Source organism: Symsagittifera roscoffensis, chromosome 7 (assembly GCF_963678635.1).
Source record: "Symsagittifera roscoffensis chromosome 7, txSymRosc1.1, whole genome shotgun sequence".
NCBI lineage: Eukaryota > Metazoa > Xenacoelomorpha > Acoela > Convolutidae > Symsagittifera > Symsagittifera roscoffensis.
Window position 1 is genome coordinate 40,227,086 of NC_087068.1, and position 26,258 is coordinate 40,253,343.

The window sequence follows — 26,258 nt, forward strand, 5'->3', positions numbered from 1 at the left end:
ATCGGAGCACCTAATTCTTTTCAGTTTTCCTTTTTACAAATCCGCCTGGCCGAGCAGTTTGATACAATTTGAGATGGGTGGTGACTGTTTCTCCGTATTAGTGAATTTATATAACACGAAGTATAATCTTCTCGGAGCAATGAATCATAATCTTTAAGTTAGTATTCTTAATTTAAGAGACCATCATTTAGATCAAGCACCATGATTGAACTTGATCAAGACCTGCATAGCATTCTATTAATAACGCTCATGTTACAAAGCTCAATGTTAAATACAGAGGCTCTCATCTTCTTAGCGACTAATTAAACAAAACATAAAGTTCGAGAAACTGATTTGGATTGAGTTTGGATGAATGAACTTCCTTGCGCGTCGTTGGAGTTAAACATGCACTCATCTCAAAGTTGCCTGTTTAACAAGAATTTCATTTTGTAATAGCATAATTTTCTAACTGGTGAGAACCAAAGTAATTGAGAACCACTTCAACCTCAGATGATAATGAGGTTCCCACTTTTTTTCTGTGTCCGTCCTTTAAGAGAGCTCTCAAAAAGATCTTTTACTCCACCTTTAACTCCACATTCTTCTAACTTCTCAAGTATTTTTCGTGACTGACTTTGTCGAAGGCTTTTTCGAAGGCAAGATAGAGGGACACTAAAGTTGGTAGATCTAGGTTATCAAAAAGTTTGGATAGGTAGAGGATCATCTGTATCATAACTGATTTGCTTCTTGTGAATCCATTTTGTTTTTGTCGGATGGTGAGTCCAATGACATCGTTATGTTTGCCAAAAAAAATGTTTCGAAAATATTTGTAAATGTCAACAGCGAGTTGATAGTTTGATATGTCCTGTTCATCTCCATCTTTGAAGAGCGGTATGATTTTGCTGGTTTTAGTGTGGCTTGGAAAGATTTTCTTATTTACGAATGAGTTGTAAAGGAAAGACAGGAAGGTGCTATACCTTCAGTCAAGCGTTTTAGTTGCAGATTTCCCAGACCATCAGGGCCTTCTGCTCTCGTAAAATGGATCTTGTCTTCGCTATGGACTGTTTTTATTTTTTATTATAGTGAGAGGTGGTACATACAAATTGGAGGGTCAGCCTTTTCCTTGTCGGTTATGGTATCGTTTAAATATATTCTTGGTGGCAGTTGACTTGTCCTTCGATTGCTTTGGAAGTTATTTTGGATTTCTGAAAAAATGCCGTTTTTAAAGGTTGAGCTTTTAAATTGTTTTTGATCTTCCCTCAAAAAAACAGCAACTTCTTTTTTAGATTTCCTAGTTTTTTTGGGGGTACTACTTTGGGGATTCTTTTTTTGTGTTTCTTTTATTGGATATTTTGCCTTTTGATAACGTTAGCTGTCTCGCTCAAGAGCAAAGGATGTAGACTGACGCGATGTTTTGTTTTCTTGGGAATCTGATGTGTGCAAAATTTATATAACCAGTTTCACCAAAAGTCAGCGAGAACATCAACATTGCTGTAGCAACATGGGTTGAATGGATTTTGATTAACTTCATGTTCGACACCCTTCTAGTCATCTTTTGAGTTTGAGTATTTAATGAAATCTCCGTTTTCAATATGGAGCTTTTCCAATTTCAACCAGTCGTTACTGCTGAATTTGAATTGAAAAGGGGGTGATTTGATTTGTACAGGTTTTTATCATTATTATAAACGGATACTTTAAGAACTGAGTCACTGTTGTCTGTTAAAACTAGATCAAGTTATTTCTTTGAGCCAGTAATCATGTGTTCATAATTACGTTCGAAAAGATCTTCAAGCACAAGTGCCTCTTCCAAGTTTAATGATTCCATATGCCTTCAATTTAGGTCTTCTCAAGTATTTTTCGTGACTGACTTTGTCGAAGGCTTTTTCGAAGGCAAGATAGAGGGACACTAAAGTTGGTAGATCTAGGTTATCAAAAAGTTTGGATTAGGTAGAGGATCATCTGTATCATTACTGATTTGCTTTTTGTGAAGCTATTTTGTTTTTGTCGGATGGTGAGTCCAATGACATCGTTATGTTTGCCAAAAAATAATGTTTCGAAAATCTTTGTAAATAACAACAGCGAGTCGATAGTTTGATATGTCCTGTTCGTCTCCATGTTTGAAGAGCGGTATAACTTTGCTGGTTTTAGTGTGGCTTGGATAGATTTTCTTATTTACGAATGAGTTGTAAAGGAATGACAGGAAGGTGCTATACCTTCAGTCAAGCGTTTTAGTTGCAGATTTCCCAGACCATCAGGGCCTTCTGCTCTCGTAAAATGGATCTTGTCTTCGCTATGGACTGTTTTTATTTTTTATTATAGTGAGAGGTGGTACATACAGATTAGAGGGTCAGCCTTTTCCTTGTCGGTTACAGCTATGGTATCGTTCAAATACATTGTTGGTGGCAGTTGACTTGTCCTTCGATTGCTTTGGAAGTAATTTTGGATTTCTGAAAAATTGCCGTTCTTAAAGGTTGAGCTTTTAAATTATTTTGATCTTCCCTCAAAAAAGCAGCAACTTCTTGTTTTAGATTTCCTAGTTTCTTTGGGGGGTACTGCTTTGGGGATTCTTTTTTGTGATTCTTTTATTGGATATTTTGCCTTTTGATAACGTTAGCTGTCTCGCTCGAGAGCCAAGGTTGTAGACTGACGCAATGTTTTGTTTTCTTGGGAATCTGATGTGAGAAAAATTTATATAACCAGTTTCACCAAAAGTCAGCGAGAACATCAACATTGCTGTAGCAACATGGGTTGAATGGATTTTGATTAACTTCAGGTTCGACACCCTTCTAGTCTTCTTTTGAGTTTGAGTATTTAATGAAATCTCCGTTTTCAATATGGAGCTTGTCCAATTTCAACCAGTCGTTACTGCTGAATTTGACTTGAAAAGCGGGGTGCTTTGTGATTTGTACAGATTTTTATCATTATTATAAACGGATACTTTAAGAACTGAGTCACTGTTGTCTGTTAAAACTACATCAAGTTATTTCTTTGAGCCAGTAATCATGTGTTTATAATTACGTTCGAAAGATCTTCAAGCACAAGTGCCTCTTCCAAGTTTAATGACTCCATATGCCTTCAATTTAGGTCGAAATTGTAGTCGCCAACAATTTTTGTTGTTTTTGTTCAGAACCTCCCGGCGGAGGGTGTCTAGTACATCCAAAAATGCCGATAGAATAGAAGGTGAAAAGTGAATGTCTGTACTGACTCAACTGTGGTGCACTCACTATATATAAAGAATATGAGGTACTCATAATCTTTAACGTGTAACTGAACGAGTACTATGTCGGTTGCGCTGTTTTTTAAAAGTTGCTCTGTTTTTTCTAATTAGTGTTTTGTGAAAGCATAAATCTTTGCGTTTCTTCTCCGCTATCCATCTTCTGCAAACCCGCTCAATTATAACGTGCGAAGTAGTGCGCCTTACTCACACTGGGAAGGGGGGTTGTCCTCACATGTGATGACAATGGGGTTCGACAGGTGATTGTCCCCTTGTATTATTTTGTATGTATGTTAATAGGGTTTGACAATCAAAAGTCCCGATGTATTAGGTAATGGTCTGCAAAGTTCCCTGAGAAAAAATTTTCCCAAAAAATTTTCCATACAAAAAACTCCAAAAATTTAAAAGTTCTTGATATTTTGTCAATTTTTTTTTTCAATTCTTTTGAGTAAAGGATCCCTAATTATCCCAATGCATAACTTATGATCTTTGTGCATATCTAATGATCTCTCTATAAAACAATTGTTCACTCTGTATTCTAGTTTTTTATCCCTACCTATAACTATCGATCTCTGTGTAAGACCAATTATCGCTGTATGACCACCGATTCTAACGAATAATTAACAATACCTATGCAAAACTAATTCTCCTTACGTAAGACTATTGATCCATTTGTATAACAAAATTTTTCTAATTAAAATTGATAATCCCTATGTATAACTAATGATCCCTGAGTACAACTGATGAATTCGATATTCAACTATTGATCCCTTTACATAACTAACGACTTCTATGATAGCTAATGATCCCTGAATCAAAATTATGGTCCCAATTATAATTAACGATTTTTCCCTATAACTAAAAATCGCTATGCTTATCTAATTATACGTATAAATAACTATCACTATATAACACTAATGATCCATGTGTATCACTAATGTTTCTAATACATAACTAATAACCCCTATGTATAACTAGAAATTCTCAAGTTATACTAATGATCTCTACTTATAACTGATGAATTCGATAAATGGATAATGAATCCTTTGGATAACTAAAGATCTAAATGTTAGACTAATTATCCTCATGTATAACTTAAGTTATCTATGCATACCAAAAGATTTCAGTAATATCAAACTTGCACCAAATTTGCCTGAATGCCATGAATGAATGGGTGACAGAGCGATGAATGAATAGAGGTAAAGCTCAATTCTTAATTGTCCTAATAAAAAAATCAGTCGCTGGACAGGTAGATTGGTCGAGCGATTGAGGTCTGGAGGGACGAAAAGGTCGCTGGATATACAGATGGACGATGGATAACTCGCTGGATTGCTGGTTGGATGGCTTGATGTTTGAAAAGGGCTGGATGACTCGCTGGAAAACTGGATGGCTGGGTAATTGATTGATCTAAGGATGTATAGATGGATAGATTGCTGATTGTTGTAATGGTTGATAAGTGTCTAGATAAAGGAATGTCTTGCTTGATTGCTGACTGGATGGACAAATTTTTTTATGGCTTGATGGATGAATGAATGGTTTGATAGAGGGCTGGCTAGATGGTTGGCTAGAGAATAGATGGTTGAAAAACAGTATAGATGGTTGTATAGATAGATAGATATTTCTTCGGGTGGTTGTTATTATTGAATAGTCGTCTAATGGATAGATGGCTAGATGGATGGATAGTTTGGTGCATATTTGATTTGTTCTTGTCGCCGCTATAAAAGCAGTTTTCGACTCGTTTTGCATGAGATACAAATTATGCTGCTCCAGTTTGCAAACATAAAGGTTCAATACATGAGAACTGCAGAAAATTTTGCTAGATTATTTTAGTCAAAGTAGTGCAGTAGTTTTGATTTGTTTGCACAAAAGGATTTGCAAAGGTGAGGACAGAAAAATAGCTTCCGACTATAAATCTTTGCCACCGTTTTCAGCCAATGCAATCAGAACTATCTTTTTATCAAAAATTTTCCAAATAATCGACATGAATTATCTCTGTAATCAAGTACAACACTGTCTCCTCGTCTTTCAGTGCATCATGATTAGCATTGACGTTTTTCATCATACTCATCTTTTCAATAATTAAACATTGTTTGATCCCTGTCGAGGTCGTCTATTGCTTCTTTTTGCATCAAAAAATCCCGAATTCGAGCTCATCCTCATCGAAATTTAGATTGACTGTTTTTTCGAACTTTCAGTGAAATTGGTCTGAGCTGCAATTTAACTGGCCTGAATGCTTTGTGGTTTTCAGCTGAAGAACCAGCACCGTTGCTAGCGTTAGTATCAGTAGCGGCACATACTAGAAGTACGAGGAAAAATTTCCTTCAACCTTTTAATAAACAGTCAGTGTTTGCGGTTCGACGATGGTCGGCAACTGAACTCAATTGTTTTTGTTCATTTCACCCACAGGTTTAGAGTTGGTGTCTGTAAGAAAGTAATGTTATCATGTCGTCATAGATTCCTATTTGAGCTTAGATCTGCATAACATAGATCATTTTTGGAGCATACTAGAGATAATTTGTCCCTACGATAGGAGTGTTTCTGAAATTTTCAAGGTTTCTATCGGAAGTGGAAAAACATCATTTATAAATTTAATAATTAAATCCAATCAGTAACTGTTGAAACTGGAAAATCAAAAGTAAAGAGTAACTTGCTCTCTGATCGTTTTAATTAATACTCAGTCCTGTGTAGGAATTATTCGCAATACTTTGTGGTTATTTATGCCTTTTTTGAGGGTTATACTTCGCATCGTGTTTAATTCCTACACTTTTAGTAGTGCTTGTTTTGAAAAGACAAAAGTCTGCACAAACTGATAGAATGTAAAGCATACGGAAAAATACCACAAGCTGTATGAGGAAAGTTATTCGTCTGCGGTATTTATAAAAATTGTTCAAAGTCAAATTCATGATTTTTCCTACTTGCACTAAGGTTGCTATCACCTGTGAGCACAAAATTCCACTGTGAGAAAATTTCACATCAAATTATTTAAACGCGGCAAGCATGCACTTTGTGGAGAGCTCGCTAAAAATGCGCATTATTGGTTTCAATGTGCGAAGATATATCAAACTAATCAAAGTTTCAAAGCAGGAAGATGATGTCAAAACATTAAAAATTGTATGTGACAGAAAACAATTTTTTTTCCTGTTAGTTTATTTGTATTTCTAAATATTCACCGGGAAATTTGTCAAAGAACATGCATAACTTTTTCAATATTTTTTGATCTGGTGTTTCCTATGTTTTTATTTGTTAATTTTATTTTTTGATCACCGTTCTTATACGCGGAGGGCTTGCTAACAGAGCGCAGGATTGATTTTGATGTGCAAATGTTTGATCTCCGTAAATTATCTTCGTAGATGACATAAGTAAAATAATAATTTTTTTTTGTTATACCGAAATTAAAACAACTCATTTCATGAACAAAAAAATAAAAAAACTTTTCAAAGAAACTGACTTATAACTGATAGTATTTGATCAGTATTCTTATGCTTAAAAACTTTATACTTTAACTCAAAAATTCCGTGTTTTATTTTGTTTTAAACTGATAGTATTTGATCACTATTCTTATGCTAAAAAGCTGTGTAATTCAATTCGAATACAAAAACTATTGCAATAACCAATGTTGTATGGATTAAAACCACGAAAAAGTGTTTCCAAAAAACTGTTATTTTTCTTGTGATTGTTTTTTTAAAAAGCCCGTCAAGTATTACAAAAAATAAAACCTTAACTGTCCGATGCGAAAGCTAATTTCTGTTTTACGAAAAACTATCTGTTTTTGAAAGCTAAACAATGCTTTAGGCTACAAGGATAAAAAAATTTTAGGTACCAAAAAACCATACCATAAAGAAGAGTAGAATAACTTGATTTGAAAAGAAAAAGAAAACAGAGGTGAACATGTCTCAACAAAATTGTTTATGCTCATGATATTGCAAATACAAAAGCTATTTTGCTTTTTATTTCTGATTTTGATGATATGAACCCCATTTTTTGCAGGGTCACGATGAAAGACTCCCACATATTAAGTGTTTTTCTGTTTGATGTGTTATTGAAAAAATAACTGAAATCAATACGGAAAAAAACAATTACCTTACTAACTAAATAATTTGTTTGCAGGTCTCCGTTAAATTTTGTCCTGTCTGTAAGTAAAGAAATGTGAGTAGCAAGACTGCTTTTTTAAAATATACGTAGTGATTAACTGTGCTTGAACGTTTTTTTGTATGTCAATTTTTTGCTCGTATTTATGTTTGATTATATGTTTGTATTTATAAAGCATGTAAAAAAGTGTGCATTTATCTAGTTCGTGTAGGTTGTCTGCGAAAATGTACAAGGAACTTACGTGGTTGATGTACGAATGTCTGTACGATTGAATGCGTTGGTGTCTGTATGATATGTAAATTGTGTACACAATCAAATGTACTCATGCATGTGTGCCCAAAACTAGAATTTTCCAATTGCATGTGTCTTAAGTTTCTAGTTCATTTTGATTGTTATAAATTTTGATTTGTTGTAAAATTTTATCTATCTAAAAAAAAATTCCGGTACGAATCTAAATAAAAAACAGGGTTTTAAAGCCTAAGAAATTGGGTCACTACAAATAGAACTAAATCCCAAGTCAGATGTGGATATACTTTTCTAGAGAGTTCACTTCACTAGGTACTATAGATGTACTATGAATGCTTCTGTGTGCGCGTGCCCATGCGATGTAAGTAGAATTGTTTTTTTTTCATGTCTCTAGGTGATGCTTTGATGTATGTTTAAAAGTGGTTTATCAAAAAAATTAAACGTAAGTTTGGGTGAACGCATGGGCTCACCGAAACAGTATGTATTTTACGTTTCTATGTTATTGTGTACGCGTAGCTACTCAATTATGTGTCTATTAAGCCAACTTGAGACATGCAATTAAACTTCAAACAAAAAACAAACATTTTTTTCTGAATTGTCTGGAAAATGCAGGGTTATTACTCTAGATACTTTATAAGTACAGAAATTACCAGATACTTGCGTATGGATTGGCAAGATATGTATGGCCGTTTGAAAGTATGTGTTGGATAGTTATGTAGTTTTGTTTACTTAGAACTTTTTCTATAGATGTTTTCTGTAATTCGCTCACCAATAACGTAAGATACAAATATTTTCAATAATCAGAAGTATGACTATTTACCCAAATTTAGCAAAAAGATTCTAGAATACTAACTATACACTAATAATGTAAATCACATACTAGATACATAATGTGTAAGTGTGAAAGTTTTCACGTATGTGATCATAACTATCTGGACAATTATTTTCTACGCCTGAGTTGTTTGTAAAATTGTAATTATGTTAGTCTGTAACAAAAGCGTTTTCATGCGCTTTTTTAATGTATGTATTATACTAGATACAAAAAGTAAAATTGTGAATTTTTGGACGCGTTTGATCATAACTCGCTGGACAATTTTTTAGTTTCAGTTGTTTTTGAATATTTATTTATGTTAGTTTGTATCAACAGCGCTTTCATGTGATTTTTATTGTATGTTTAATCTCGTGTTTTTTTGTTTAAAAAGTATTCTTTTACATGCTAAAGGAAACACTTTGAGACACGAGGCTACAGCTAGAAGTACAACTAAAGTCGAAACTTTGTCTTACTGCTCATCTACTTGGCTGAAAAAATTCAGAGTATTACACAAGTTACTATAAATGGGTCTTCCAAGGACCAGATACTACAGTTCTACTTTTGTCTACCTGTGGCTTCAATTACGTATTTGATAAATTTAATTGTATGCTATCTTTTAAATTCTTTTGTTCCTTTTTAATAACGTTATCGTTGTATAACTTCCTTTAAGCGTTTAACAAAATAATTTGATACGTATAATTGTTGTTAATTGCTAAAATATCTAGAAGACTCTAAAGTTCTGCTACAGATACAATTTAGACACTGAATAGTTTTTGGGAACTTACTAAATCTTTTGCAGAAATTTGAATATAAAGAACCATTTTTGCTTGAGGCTAAAGTGTCCATTAATTTTGTTTGCATAATTTGAAAAAATGAAAAGTGATTTCAGTACTATGTTTTAATGCGGAGTTTTTTTGCATCATTTTTGAGAAAACTAATCTTCCTTTCAATATGTGTAGAGAAAGGAAATTTTACCTAAATGTATGATGTCATGGCTTGCTAAAAACTATTTCACGGATTTAACACCACACTTTATTCAGTTATATCCTCATTTAAAACTGTTCACGATTTTGAATATATATATATTTTTCAGTTTAATCTCGGTGGTTTTTTCAGCAATACAAGTTACTCTGCTAAAAATGAGATATTTCAATGAAGCTATGAGCGATTGTACTTCTTAATGCAACCGTTCTTCCTCTTTAACTTAGGAAGTATAAGATCAGTGAACATGCTGCTTGAGGTTTTTGAAAATTTTAATTAGAATTCCGGTAGCCAATTTATTTTCTTAACGATTCTTAAGATATCTTGGTAGGTTTCCTTTATCGGAGTTTCACATCGTCTTAAGCTTTCTTATAAAAATTTTCCCAACATTAACTGTTAAAAAAAGTCATTATTTGATAAATTCTCTAAATTTGTTTTCAGTTTTGATTGTTAAGGCTGCTTTCTTGATAGAAACTCTTATTGCATTTCAAACTCAGCAGTCTTGACGGTCAAAATTTGAGTGTCAAGACTGCTAAAATTGAAATCGGATAAGATTTTCTATCAAGAAGGCAGCCTCAACAATCAAAACTGAAAACAGAATTAAAAAACTTATCTGATAATGAGTTCTTAGCAGTTTTGTTTGAAAAAAAATTACCAAGAAAGCTCAAGACGTGCAACTCAGAAATTTGAAGATAAAGAACCATTTTTGCTTGAGGCTAAAGTGTCCAATAATTTTGAGGGAAACCTACCAAGATGTCTTAAGAATACTTAGCAGCATGTTCACTGATCTTGTACTTCCTAAATTAATGGGGGAAAATGTTTTCTTTAAGAAGTACAATCGCTCAAAACTTTTTAAAAAGATCTCAGAGTAACTTAGAATGCATGAAATTGCCACCGAGCCTAAATTGAAAAAAAAAAACCATTCAATATCGCTAGCAGTCTAAAATTAGGAATTAGGATATAACTGAACAAAGTGTGGTGTTAAAGCCTTGAAATAACTTTAAGCAAGCCATGACATCATACAATTAAGTAAAATTTCCTTTCTTTACACAGATTGAAAGGAAGATTCTTTTCTCAAAAGTGATGCAGAAAAACTCCGCATTAAAACATGGTACCTTAATCACTCTTGATTTTTTCAAATTGTGCAAAAACAAACTTGATTCAAGTAAAAATGTTAGACACTTAAGCATCAAGCAAAAATGGTTCTTTATCTTCAAATTTATGCAAAACATTTTTCGTAAACTTCAAAAAATTTGCAGAAAAAAGAAAAAACCTAATGTACTGAACCTCCTAAGTGTAAAATTTCTCACAAACACTTCAATAAAAATTTATGCAAACACACACACACAATTTCATGATGTATATTTGCTACTTGTGGGGTATGTATGTTAAATTTGTAGCAAAACTTTAGAGTCTTCTAGATAATTTAGCAATTAACAACAACTATACGTATCAAACTGTTTTGTTAAATGCATAAAAGAAGTTATACAACGATATTGTTATACAAAAACAAACAAACCAGGATAAATATATTGGAACCAAAGAATAGAAAAGATAGCATACATTTCAATTTACACTAATCAAATACGTAAGCGAAGCCACAGGTAGACAATAGTAGAACTGTAGTATCTGGTCCATGGAAGTCCATGTATAGTAACTTGTGTAGTACTCAGCAAGACGAAGTCTGGTCTATACTTGTATTTCTAACTATAGCTGAGTGTCTCAAAGGGCTTCGTTTAGCATGTAGAAATACATTTTCATGAAAAATACAGAAGACTTAACATACATTAGAAAGCACTTGAAAATGCTGTTGTTACAAACTAACTTCAATGAAAATATACACACGTACAAACTCAAACGTAGAAAAAATCGTCCAGAGAGTTATGATCTCAAGCTTGCAAAAATTCATACTTTTACAATATGTATCTAGTATGTGAAGTACATTAATAGTGCCTAGTTAGTAACCTAGAGTCTTCGAGTTAGTTTTGAGTAAGTAGTCATACTTCTGATTGAAATTAATTTTTTCTTTAATTATTGGTAAGCACTTGGCAAAAAACATCTATAGACAAAATTCCAAAAAAACCTAAGTCCATAACTACCAAGCACACACTTTCAAAGGACCGTACATAACTTGCCAACCCATACAAAAGTATCTGGTACTTTCTGTAATTATGTACTATCTAGAATAATAACTTGCATCATGCAGACAATTCAGAAACAATTTGCTGGTTTTTTTATTCAAATTTAAATACATGTCTTAAGCTGGCTGACCAGACGCATAATTGAGTAGCTATTTGTATAAATTAACATAAAAACATAAAATACATACTGTTTCGGTGAGCACATGCATTCACTCATACCTGCGGACAGCTTTTTGATAAACTACAGTTAAATACACATCGAAGCATTACCTAGAGACATGAAAAACAAATCTAGCAAAGGCGCAAACACATAGAAACTTATAGATAAACATCAAATAACTTATAGATAGATAAATTTTCATAAATACAACAAACAACCAAAAAGACTTGCATATAAAAGACACATGAACAAACCTGGGCGCAAGTGCATGAGTACACTCAATTGTTCACACAATTTGCAGATATCATACAGATGCTAATGCATACAATAAAACAGACACACAAATATCAAACACATATTTTTAGTGTAGAACTAAACAGACAAGCCTACACTCATTAGATACCGGCACACTTTTAAATGCATAGTACGTTCAATTATTCAATCAAACATTTATCCAAGCAAACAAATGGACACACATAAAAATACCCTCAAGCACATTGCATCAAAACGGAGACTTACAAAAAATTCATACTAATAACTTTTCTTAAACTACATACAGGACAAAATATACGCAGGCATGCTATCACATTGATCAATTGATATGGTAAGCATATGGTAAGCAATCGCTTCTACCAGCAATCGTTTTTCGTTATCTACAAAATTATGACCTTTGTAGCGTAAAGCATTGTTTAGATTGTTAAAACAGACAGTTCCTCGTGAAAAATGGGGTAATCAGTTTTTGCATAGGATATTTAAGGCATTGTTTTTATATTACGTGACAGGCTTTTAAAAATAAATTCATAAAAACCTGATAGCTTACTTGAAAAAAAGTTTCGTATTTTTAATGTTTAATTTTTTGAATGATTATTAAAATACATAGTTTTTAAGAACAAGATCTGTGATCAAATACACACAATTATAAAACAAAAAAAAACCGGAAACATCAGATTTGAGATGTCTATGATAAAAAAAAATTGTTTTAATTTTGGTATATCAATGAAAAAATAAAATTTTAACGTTTTTTATTAACCTGTAAAATTGATATAGATCAAACATTTGCTCTTTGAAACCAAACCAGCACTTTGTTAGCAAGCTCTCCACGTAAAGGAACATTGATCAAAAGTTGCAATTGAACGATAAAAAAATTGGACACATCAGATTTAAAAATATATTGAAAAATTATTGCAGGCTAACTTCAAAAACATAAAAAGAAACGATGAAAAGTTTCCGCTGAATTTTTAGAAGAACATTTTAAATTTGCCAGGAAAACTTTCCTTTCTCTATCTTCTTTTATTTCATTTGTTCTGACATCAGTTGATTTCTTCCTGCTGTGCAACTTAGAATAATTTTATATACCTTTGCACATTGAAACCAACCCTGCGCTTTGTTAGCAAGCTATCCAAAAGTTTGCCTGCTCGTTGCAATTAAGTTATATGATGTGAAGTTTTCTCACAGTAGACTTTTCTGCTGGGTGATAGCAACCTGAGTGCCATTTGGAAAGATCACAGATTTGAATGTAAACGATATTGATTAAGACCCCAGACTAAGTTTCCTCATACAACTTATGGTAGCTTTTCGTATGCTTTACATTCCATCAGTTTAAGCAGAGACTTTCGCTTTTCAAAACCTGCAATACTAAAAATGTAGGAATTGAGAACGATGCTAAGTATATATCCTACAGAAGACATAAATAACCTCAAATTGCCAATAATTCCTTCACAGGACTGAGTAGTAAACAAAACGATCTGAGAGCAAAATACCTTTCAACAGTTGCTAATTGTATTTAAATTTTAACTGCAAATTCGATGTTTTTCAAAATTTGATCGAAAGCTTGAAAACTTCAAGACAAAATCCTACCGTAGAGACAAAAATGCATAATTCCATCAAAAGAAAAAAATATCGGAAAGCTGATCAATGTTATGCAGCTCCGAGCCCAACAAAGAAAGTATGACGACGTGATATGTTTCTTTCTGTTAGACACAATTTCTAATCCTGTGCATTAAATGAACAAAAAAATGAGTTCAGTTGCCAATCACCGTCGAAGCTCAAACTCTGACTGTTTATTAGAAGATTGTAAGAAACTTTTTCCACGTATTTCTAGTATGTGCCGCTACTAGTTACTACGTTTTCTTTTAAAATATTAGGATTTAGGTTTTAGGATAGGTATTGAGTATTACGTTTTTGTATAGTAGCGTTGATGTGTAATATTGATATTTTGTGTAAGTGTATGGTTATGATTATCTGATGATTGTTTGATTGTGACCTTGACCATTTCAGTTGCGAAAAATGACAGCGACAGCATCTAATCATTTAACATTGACACAAATGGAAGCGGACAATCAGACTCGTTGCTATTTTTTAGATGGAAAAGCAAACAAAAAATTTACTTCATTGCTTTTAAAAGATGTGATTGATGTTTTATCATGGAGGTATGATACCTTGTACAATGGTTCCTAGTTGTTCCTTGTTTTTTAGATTGTGATTCATCAGATATTTGTTTTATTGACATTTGAAACTGAAAAAATTGAAATTGAAGAGAATAATCCACACGAAAGAGATTGAACGACACGAACGGTCTAATAGACTTCATCTCAGCGAGTCTAGTGACGGATCTGGATGAGTTATATCAATTTTTGTTGGATTGCAAAATTGGACTGAGTCGTAAATTTTACGACCTGGGAGAAAAATACTTTTCTTTTGTGCTTTTTCGGCTTCAACAATTGCTTAAATATTTAACTGCAAAATCAATGTTTTTCAACATTTGATCGAAAGCTTGAGAATTTCAGAAAAAAACGCTACCGTAGAGACAAGTTATTCTTAATATGCTCTAAAGTTGATCTATGTTATGCAGATCTGAGCTCAAACTAGAATTTTTGATTACATAACGTTTCTTTGTTACAGACACCAATTCTAACCCTATGCCTAAAATGAAGTTAAAAAAATTGAGTTCAGTTGCCGATCACCGTCAAACCGCAAACTCTGACTGTTTATTACAAGAATGAATGAAATTTTTCCTCGTACTTCTACTATGTGCCGCTACTAATACTAACGCTAGCATTGGTGCTGATTCTTCAGCTACAAAACCACAATAAAGCAATCAGTCAAGTTAAATAGCAGCTCAGACTTCCTTCACTGAAAAGTCGAAAAAAGAATCAATCTAATTTCAATGAAAACGAACTCGAGTTCCTGGATTTGTTGATGCGAACAAGAAAAGCAATGGACGACCTCGACAAGGATCAACCAATGGGTAAATATCGAAAAAATGATAATCATTGATGCGCTGAAAGCCGAGAAAACCATGTTGTACTTGAATACTGAGATAATTGCTGTCGATTCTGCTGACCTAGTAAAATGACAACGTAAAAATTAGTGGAACGCAAGTTCAACACAATCAACAAAATTGCTTCAAACAGGAGCAGATAGTTATTTTTTTTGTGCCATTAACTTGTTTTAGTCAATCGTTTCATCCTTCAAAACCGGAAGTTTTATGCCAACTTTTTTTTATAAAGATAGTTTTGATTGAACTTTTGGAAAACAGCGGCCAACATTTATAGTTAGAAGCTATTTTTCTGTCTTTTGAAAAATCCTCTTCTATGCAAACAAATCAAAACTAATGCACTACTTAAATTTAAAGAAACTTAGGTTTGATTGAGATAAATTAGCAACATTTTCTGCAGTTCTCATGTATCGAATTTTTATATTTAAAATTATTTCAGATTTCATGCATAACAAATTGAAAAATGCTTTTATAGCGGTGGCAAGAACGGTTGATTTATGCACCAAACCATCCATCCATCTAGCGATCCATCTATCAGAGGACTAATCAATTATAACAATCACCCAATGAATTATCTATCCAACCATCTGACCTGTTTTTCTATCATCCAATATTATAGCCAGCCCTCTATCAAAGCATTCTTTCATTCATCAAGTAAAAAAAAATCCATCCATCGAGCCAGCACTCAAGCAAGACATTCCTTTATCTAGACACTTATCAACCATTACAACAATCAGCAACCTATCCAGCTACACATCCTTCAATCGATCAACCATCCAGCCATCCAGTTTTCCAGCGAGTCATCCAGATATCTATCCAACCCTCTTCTCATTCAGACATCAAGCCATCCAACCAGCAATTCAGCGAGTTGTATGTCGTCCATTTGTATCCAGCGATCCATTCGTCCCTCCAGACCTCCATCGGTTCATCAATCTACCTGTCCATCAACTGAATTTTCAATTAGGCCAACTATCCATCAATCCATCTTTGCCTCTCTTGATTCCTTGCTCTGTTCATCTTTTTATGCAGTGCATGCTAGCAAGTTTGGTGCTAGCCTACAAAATCTTCAAGTTTGGTATAAGTGCGATCACTCGGTATGTATAGATAACATTAGTTACACAGAAGGATCATTAGTCTTATATTTGGATTTTTAGTTATCAGAAGGATTCATTTGTTATATATCGAATTCATCAGTTATAAGTAGAGATCATTAGCCATACATTAGGATTTTTAGTTATACATATGGGTTCTTAATTATATGAAAGAATCAAAAGTGATACACATGGATCATTAGTGTTACTCACATAGAATTTGTTAATTCTAAGGATAATTTGGTAAGCATAGGGATTGTTGTTTATAGAGAAGGATCAATCATTACACTTAGGGATCATAAGTTATACTCAGAGATCTCTAGCTATCACAGAGGTTATTTATTTATGTAAAGAAAGGGATCATCAGTTATCTATCGAACTCATCAGTTATACTTAGGGATCATTAGTTACACATAGGTTACACATAAGTTACACATAGGGATTATTAGTTTTACATAGGATTTTTTACTTATGCACATGGATCGATAGTTATAGGTAAGGATAAAAAATTAGATTAAGTAGGGACCAGTTTTTGTGTATAGGATCATTAGTTATGGTCAGAGATCATTAATTATGCTTAGGGTTAATTAGGAATCATCTACTAGCCATGACGAAATGAAGCAAAAATTTAAAAAAAAAATTGAAATTGATTTGAAAATTTTCAGAAAAAATTTCTGAAAAGTATTTTTTGAGAAACAAATTTTGAAAAAAAAACTTGAAAAAAAATTTTGGGAAAAATTTAACATAGGTACCATTGAAAACCACTACCTAATGCATAGGGACTATTGGTTGTCATACTCTATTGTCATACATGCAAAATAATACATGTGGACAATTGCTTGTCAAACTCCATTGTCATCACATAGAAGAACAACCCCCCCCCGATCCCAGTGTAAAAAATGCATACTACTGTGCGAACTGTTCCACAAAAACACTCAATATCTTTTGATTTTCGTTTTACTGTCGAGTAAATGATTGTTTTTTCTATTTCATCTGTTCGCATCTTGTTTTGTTCTTTTGAAATGCGTTAACTCCTCATTTCTTATCTCTTTTCTCCTTTTTGATCAATTATGCCCGAAAAAAAGTTTATCATACAAATCTATGCATGGGCTCTGTGGAAAAAGTTTATCATACGGTTTTCATTCATGAATTTTGTATGATAAGCATTCTTTTTACCTGGAAAAAATTTGAGCCCCAGGAAATGTTTCAGTTCCCGTTTTAGTCGCTAAACGAGCTTCTTGAACAAAGCAAAAGCATTTTCCAATTTTTTTGCATGTAAAATGTTCAAGTTTTTGCTTCTTACGTGGTCCATACACAGTGTGTGTACATAAAACAACCAAGGGTCAACATGAAGGTTCTTTGTGGTGACAGAATTTGTACTTTTTAGTTTTAGATAATAAGATATAAACTATGTCTAACCGAAATACAGGCCACGATTCTGATCGTCTCTTTTTGCGTAACAGAGGCTTCCTAGATATATACAAAAGTTTACATTTTTCATCAATATTTTGAGTGAAATTCAATTTTTTTCTGACTGAGCATCTAGCAATATGTAGTTATATCTGCATTTCATTCAAGAAAACTTATGGGTGAAAAACAAATATACTGCAAAACACAAAATAGTTACATACAAGGGAAAAAATGTTTGTCAGAAATTCCATAGTATGGAAAATTTGCTTGTCATACATTTCCATTGAATAAAAAAGCTTGTCATAAGGTTTTCATCCAATGTATCCAAGGAATTAAATGCAATTGTAAGATAAATATTGGATGAACGGCATATCACATCATTACTAGGCCTATCTGTGCTTTTGTGAATTGTAAGTGGATTCCACCAAAGGTAAACCGATTCCACCATTACCATTACAAAAAGCTAAAACACTGTATTGCTCAACATTGCTCCAAAAACAGGCAAGAATCCACAACAAAATTTGTTGAATTCGCACCAAAGTTTGCGAAATTCAGAATACTTTGTGGAATCTATAATCAAATAATAATATATGAGTTTAAAAAACTTGTTGTCGTGAAATCTTTAACTGTGGAATCCGCAAATTGAAAGCGGAATCTGCAAATTGTAAGCGTAATATGCATAAACTTGCGTAATTCACATACATTTGCGGAATCCGTGTACATATGCGGAATCCGGAACAACCAATTACCTATGTTCGCTAGTTGTGGAGTCCGCAACAAAACTAATGCACTGACTAAATTAACGTTGCAGGTATTTGTACGCGGAATCCACTGAAGTTTTGTAAGTGGAACCCACTTACATTTTTGAGCATGTTTAAAGACTTGTCTGTGAAATCCAATGCACAGTTTGGCCTCGTAAAGATCTTTCAAACTTTTCATTCAAATCTGGTTAAACGCTGATGTTTTAAAGAATTGGTAAAAAATCGGTCTGGTAAAAATTCGTTTCACAATTTTAGCAGCCAGCAAGAGTACGAAATCTAAAGTAACTGCGCCAATTGATAAAATGAAGAAAGAGGATATAGCACCACCAGAGGCATTAGACAAAATCAGAGAAAAATACAAAATGAAGTATGCTACAGCAGCCATGATGAAAAACATGCACTTCATGACCACTACAGGAGACGAATATGAGGGTCAAGGGAGGGAGTCACCTTTCAACGCAGTTAGAGACGACTATTCGAAGCAAATAGGACCTTATACGGTAAAGTACACTTACACATATGAGCAACAAATGTGACAGAGGGGTCTTAAAAACTAACAGGGTCTATAATGTAAATACAGTGGCGCAAAAAGTTTTCTTTTTATTAGTTCAGTGAGGTCAACCAAAGCCTCGAATAGACAAGCGCAATTGAGGCTGGCGTGTTACCTTTCAGAAAAAGCCTTGAAAATCTTCGATCGATGTATTGACATATTTGATAGCTGTAATATCTTTGAAGTAATGTGATGTGGGACACCTCTCATTTGTTTTTAAAGGCACCCATCTACCACACATGTACATATGTAGAACAAGTATATCTTGCTCAATTTGGATAACGCTTTTTATGTCAGCTATCAATAGATTTTTCATGAGATTTGCCGAAACCACAAATAGACCACAATTTTATAGCATTTTAAGACCGACCACAAAAATGGATCGTGAAAAAAGTACAGAAGAAGGAACCTTTTAGAAAAATTATCAGCTTGAATAGAGGGAGCGAGCAATCGCCCTTCCCTCTCGTTCGGTACCATACTGCTCTTGCTTAATGTTTATGTATAACTGCAAGAATAGGCTTCGGCCTTTTTTTGACAATCAAGCGATAATGATTGGAGCGCGACCAGGTGTGTATCTACGATTTGTTGGGGGATCAATGTCAAATTTCCGATTTTTGAGCTCTCGATAGAATTTAAAAAATTGTCAGAAATATTTAAAGTTTAGCGTTGCTTTGCCAAAGACGCCCGTAGACAATAAAAAGGGTTGGTTGGTTGGTTTTCAGTTGAGAAAGAATGAACTTCGTAAAATGGTACCAAAGTGGGACCTTTTCTGCAGTCACGGCTTCCAGTTCTCAGAAAGAGTCGTCAGCCTTTTCATCCCCTTCCTAAATCCGCTACTGAGGTAGATTAATTATCTGTGCATAGAGCTTCCCTTGTTTTTCTTTGTGTTCCGACCTTTGAAAATCAGGAAGAACTGTATTCGGGTGTTTTATTATTTTTTCACCCAAAATTAAGTACCACAATTAATAATCGAAACATAATAAAAAAAATTAACACCTTTCAGACGTCATTTGAACGAAATAAAATTTTTCAAGAAGTTGTCGCAGTGTTGAGAAAAACTGGTTTCAAATTTTCGACTTTTAACTCATTATCGAGTTTTTCTAGATGTAACAATTTTTACAGAGATACTTATTTTAATTTGATTTTTAGGCTAGAAAAACTTAAGTTTACAAAAAAAAACTATATTTTTGGATGTATTATGACTTTGCGCTTCCTTGGCTACAAACATTTTCCAAAAGAAACTTAAAACTATTGTTCAAAGAAATAGAAATAGGAAAAAAAAAAGTTTTTTAAAAGAAAAACGTGTCCGATTATGTCGAATTGACTATATTTCTACGCAATTGTTTAGTTTTTAAAGTCATACCACATTTCTAATTTCAGTTTTTATACGAATATGGTCGAAACATTCTGTGCAACTTGCATAGCAACCGGCCGTCCTTGTTTTGAAGCTAGTAACATATGATCAAGTTTGTGAAGAGTCGATGAAAATTGTTTAGACCCCCCTTTTGTAAGTGCTGATGATTTTTTTCGCTTTCTTCAATCAAGTTTTAAAATTTTTTCAAATTTACTTTGTGTTTTTTTTAACTTTGACTTCATTTCGTTACTTAAAAGGAAAGTAAACTCACTATCAAACAGCGAAGGTGTAAAGTTCTCAAAAACTTTGATTGATTTCTACTTTTGAATCAAGAAATTAATTTCAGATCTCCCAGCGGAAGAAAACATTTACATAAAAAATTTTCAGTTTTCTTAAATTAACTTAATTTAATCAAAAAAAGTGTCACTCATAAATTGTTCTAGAATTCAAATATTTTTAAGGGCATCTGTTTTATCCTTTCAAAGTCGAAAGCTTTGATTTTCTAAAAGCTAGCCATTTGTTTTATTCATTTGGGTTCATTGTCTCTTTTCCAACTGCCAGTTGGCTATTTTTTATTTTTGCATGTGCACTAAATTGAGTTTGCCTACGTTATTTTTTCAGGTGTGTAGTTGGGACACGTTTTTGCAAGAGTGCTGCGACGTTGATCTTTGTACATTCGGAGACCCTCAGAGTGTGCCAATGTATGAGTTTGCAGCAAATGGTGTCATCCTACCTCTCTCTACCTCAGACAGAGAAGGCGAGCCTCGCTTGATGCACTCTTTGCCCTCTGGATTTTACACTCCATTCGAGAACCAGTTCGACAAATCTCATGTCAGGTTAGAGTTCACACATTAATCACATTGTTTTTCATTTAATTTTAAGCTCTTTGGAAAGGTTTTTATCATCACCACCAAGAAAAAATTCTAAAATATGTTCGAAGAGGCGAACTAACCGAGCAGAGCTGATATATTACAAACGGTGATATATTCAAATTAAATTGCTAGATCGCTCTTTGTTATACTTCTAACAGTTTTCAGAATTTATTTCAGTAATCTTTCATAAAGTGAAAGTTTTGAATTTTTGATCAACTTTTTATCAGGCAGAATAATGCCCGCATCCAAGTTTAGGCGTAAATAATCGGTTATAACGGACTCTTATGGTAATTTTTCGACAATTATAATTGATTATAATTACCAAAATTAGGTGTTTAAAGGATTTAAAATTGATTATAATCGTGATAACTTCCAAGAGATTATAATCTCTTATAACCGATTATAATTGGTTATAGTTCTTACAAAAAACCTTAGAATCAATTGTAATCCATTATTTTTATAATTGATTTTAAAGGATTTATAATTGATTATAACCGTGATAATTTCCAAGAGATTATTATCTCTTATAACCGATTATAATTGATTATAGTTCTTACAAAAAACCCTTAGAATCAATTATAATCGATTATAATTGATTATAATCTCTTATTTTGCCAAATTTTTGTCAATTCAAATTTATAATCGAGTTAAATCTTATGGCTTATTATTTTTGTGTCAATAAGAAAATCTCTGAAAGAGAGATCTCATGAACACTTTGGTTCATCTGAACGCAAAGTTATACCTCGAAACAAAAGTTTCATAGAGATCCTTTCATATTAATGGAAAAGTTCCCACGGTAGATGAAAAATAAATCTCCCGAAACAATCATGAAACTAAATCAACTTGCTGATGTTTTGGTGGTTGAAAAGCGTGAAAACAATTCTAATGGGGAAGAAATGAAAAAACAAAACTTTATAAATTTGAATTGAGTGGAAAAACTCAAAATCATTTTTCTCAATTTTCATAGGAACCAACGTTCACAAAAAGCATAAAATATAAGCAATTTAGATGCAACTTCTTAGACAAAATGGACAAACAAAAGGAATTATAATCAATTATAATAGATTATTATGGATTTTCTGCAAAACTAATGAGTTAGAAATTTGAATAAAAATAATGGATTATAATCAATTACAATCGATTATCATTTTTTCGAAAAATGGACGAATAAATAATCGATAAAAATTGATTATAATGGATTATAATTAATTATAATTTGATCTTAAAAAGAGAGATTATAATCGATTTTTAATTGATTAAAATCGATTGTTTCTCAATTATAGTGAGACTGGTACTAAAATCCTAATATAATTGATTATTAACACTTGAAACTGGATGCGGGTGCTTTTGAAAAACTATCAAAGATGCAATATAATTGATTGAAATTGAAATGAGTCTTTTATGTATTACAACTTTCAAATTTAAAGCACGCACTATGCTGAAATAGAAATCCGATTTATCACCTTTTGTAACATAACATCCGAGCATTTTCAAAAGAAAGGGGCACCGTCTATTTGTCACAGCATCATGTTTTGGCTTGATAGATTCGTGCATTTCCTTGAACGATAATAATATTGGCCTTACTCTTAATTTTCTAATTGAAAAGTTCTAAAAAAAGAGCAAAATTGGGGTAACGAAGAGATCACTTTCAATTCGATCAGTCTAAACAGCGATCTGATCAGATAAATTGTTGGAGAACAAAATTTATTAAGGCTTTAGAAACGGTCATTTTTTAAAAACGGGTCCAATCGAAAGTATGAGTTGTGGAAATCTCCCCTGTAAGAGCAGCTACGCCCAATGACGCTAGAACAAAAAATATGGCCCTCGGAACTGCAAAAGTTTGATTTTTTGATGGTTTTTTCTTTAATTATTATAAAACTAAATACAAAAACTACCTTACTAAATCTAAGATATTGAATTCAATCGAAAGAACAGTTTATGGGAAGTTATCCTGCATAAGCAGCTATTCCAATATTTTTCACATTTTAAGATCCAAAAAAGATCCTCGGGAAAAGTCTTTTTTAACCAATTTGTGTAACTGTTTGATTTTGCTCCAAACTACCCACCTGGAAATTTTAGTTCAGTGGAAAAAACGGGTTGTGAAAAGTTCCCGTTCATTAACGGCTACGCCGAAATGTTATCAAATCAAAATTAATGGCACACGGAAATTTTTAATGTTTTGATATTTTTTGAGCTTTTTTTAAATATTACTTAAACAAATTATCCAATCCAAATAGATTCAGCTCAAAAAAACGATTGAGCTCAAAAAAAAGCTTAGATATATTTTTTGAAAATTATCCTACTAAATAATTTGATCAAAACAATGTATAGACGGCTGTCCCTTAAATATTATTAGAAAAAAATTAATGGCCTTCGGAGAAATCAAATTGATTTTTGACGGTACATTGGAAACTTTTTTTTTTTTTTTTTCAATAATTACCCTGCAAGTTTAAGTTGATTTTTTGACCATTCATTGGAAAGTTTTAGACTTCTTTTTCCATAACTAACCTGCCAATTCTCAGATTAATGGTTCATTTGAAAAGCACGTTATAGGCTTCTTCTCTGCTTAAGCCGGTACGTCCTTGTTGTACGCTCTTATTCTCGAAAACTGCCCTGCCAAGTCTCAGTTTATTGGTTCAATCAAAAAACAGATTTTGAAATTTTCTCCGCATATGCCGGTGCGCTCTTTTTTGTGGTACACGTTATAGTCGCAAATTGGATTTTTGTGACGGTTTTTTGGAATCATTGTTTTTTCCTTGCTAATAACTACCAACTGAGATTAAGGGTTACGTCGAAGGAACTGGTTGAGTGAATTTTTCCGACAAATTTGAGACGAACCTGAAGTTAACTGGGAAAAAAACAAGTAATAGAAGTTTTCCTCGCATAAATGGTTCCACGCTCACTGGGTCGGTAAAAAAACAGTTACTGAGACAAATCCATTACCCTGGTAAGTTTTTTTAGTTCAATTGAAAGAACGAGTAATATGCATCTCCCCTAAATAAACGACTATTTCTTATGTTAGTATACGAAAAATAACTGAGGTTAAGTTCAAATTTTGCAAATTTGAAAAAAAAACGGATTTCATCCCGATCAGTAAAACATATCCAAAAAAAATATAAAAAAAGTTTAAAAGTTACTTCCAGCTTCAGCTAATTGGGTAATTATGACGCGAGCCGAACCAATCGGGTAATTTTCAAGGGGTTTAAATCTCAAGTGGTGGGAATACGATAAATAAGACAAAATATGGTGCATAACTCGACCGATATGCCATCCGCTCTTCATAGCTTTCCCCCGATTATAGTAAAATATGCTCAACTTGAATATATATTTGTGTGTGTGAATATATCACACACACACAAACAGGGAAGTGTAAAAACCGCTTTCCTTCTTCATTTTATGGTATCCAATTATGGGAAAATTAGCGTGGAAGTTGAGGAGGGGGAAAAGGGTGTGGCCTACATTGGTTAATAAAAGTTTTTTCACAGGTTTTTGGGAATGCTCAAAATTGCGCCTAACATGAGCTTTGGTTCATATCAGATAAAGTCTGGAGTGTTTCATTTCCGTGGACGCCTCTGGCTTTTCCGGGACGCTATTTACGTCGGCCAACTGAAGGAGGGGATAGTCGAAGTCAGAACTATGACCGAGTATGCATCTCTACTCAGCCAGAACATCTTCAACCGCGAAAATCTGTATGGGTTCCAGTGGCTCCAAGAATCATTCGATTCCGGACAAGTAAGTAACTGTTTTTAGAGGCTGTGTTTCTATGAAACAAAAATTGTAATTGGTGTTATTTCTCCTAGTGTTTTTTAATGGTGTGTTCCCACAAAGCCGCATTCTCAGATAGCCGAAAAGTTTTTTCCTAGATAGCCAACAATTAAGCAAAAAATGGTTTGACACGAGCAATAATTGCCACTTAACTAGTGGCCAGGCCCACAGTGACTTGTAATGGCTTGAACCGATCAGTCAACGCCGCGCAAATGTTGACCAGGCCGACCTAAACCAGTAAGTTTCAATCAATTTTTGGCTATCCGGCTAGAAATTTCATCTTCGGCTATCCAAAATTTGACTCATGGCACGCCGCCGTTATGCCGTTAAAAACTGATTCTGGTTCAACCTAGCGGGGTTGTTATGGTACAAGAATAAAAAACAATTATTTACAATATAGTAAATGTCTTCATCAAGCTAATTTTGGTTATTTTTGCTGCACCTTTGGCGCATCTTCGACAAACGGAGATCCGTACATCAAATATTTCGAAAAGTATTTCAAAAAAATGTCTGCTGCATATCAATACTTTCACGAAAGCTTTTGGAGTAACAAACTTTTCTTCGACTTTTTGCGAGTTGTCCTTATCTTGACGCCCCAATTTCAAAGAAAAAAACTGAAGCACTTAAGATTTGTGGCTTTTTTCACCATCAAGTTAGCGATTGAAAAAAAGGGTTTTAACCGACTTTATTTCTTATAACCGAATAAAAAGAGCGATTCCATTAGTTCTTATCATAACTAAGAAGATATTTAAAAATATTGGTTTGGCAAAAACTTGGTGTTTGAAAATTGGCAATTTGATTAAACGACTGAACTAGGTATGCATGCGTATAAAGTTCCATTTATGAAGCTCAATGAGTAGGGGTGGAATCATCAATATTACAAATTACTGCCAAAACAAGAAAAACATGAAGCAAACCGTATGTTCCCGTTACCTCTGTGCAAGAATACTCTCATAACATTCAGTACTAAATGAATAACTTTCAAATTTTTTTCGTTAATACTTCGGTACAATGTGCGGCATGCATTTTTGACTTACCATCGACACGAAAACCTATCGAGCACAATTTTTCCGGCCGCCAAAAGGGAAACACTCCCAAAATGCTCCATGATTTTCACGACTGTCCAAATTGTAAGCGAAATGTCATTTTGAATGTACAAATGCCAATTTTGAAAGCCAATATGCTGTATGCTAATTAATTTTCCACAGTTTTTGTTACTCAATTTTTTTAGTATCAGTAGTAAAGTTGTACGGCACTGGCATCCTAATTAGGATCAATGGCTGTAGTGCTATAGACAATCCCGAATTATCCCTATAGATTCTTAATGTTCACTATGAAAATGTTTTTGAAAAATAATTTTTGTCGAATGATCCCAATGTTTAACTTGCAAATGATTCTGTTGTTAAGGCGAAACCAAAATTGTTGAAGTGCACCAAAATGCAATTGATACAAAATGATTTATGCATTAAAAGATAACACTATTTGGCAGCCATTCTACAACCAAATCGTACTTACATGATCCGACGGGTGATAAAGAATAAATCGTGTTTGAAAAATTTA

At 33.3% G+C, this 26,258-nt stretch overlaps 1 protein-coding gene across 2 annotated transcripts in view; it reads left to right on the forward strand.

The window, feature by feature from the left end:
* The window catches only part of LOC134851284 (mucin-2-like), a 48,830-nt gene that overhangs the window by 16,768 nt on the left and 5,804 nt on the right, over window positions 1–26,258 (forward strand). For both annotated transcript variants that reach the window (XM_063867296.1, XM_063867295.1), the window contains exons 3-5: window positions 18,413–18,657; window positions 20,683–20,897; window positions 24,419–24,665. In XM_063867296.1, coding sequence (XP_063723366.1) covers window positions 18,413–18,657; window positions 20,683–20,897; window positions 24,419–24,665 — 707 coding nt within the window. The remainder of the gene's footprint in view (window positions 1–18,412; window positions 18,658–20,682; window positions 20,898–24,418; window positions 24,666–26,258) is intronic.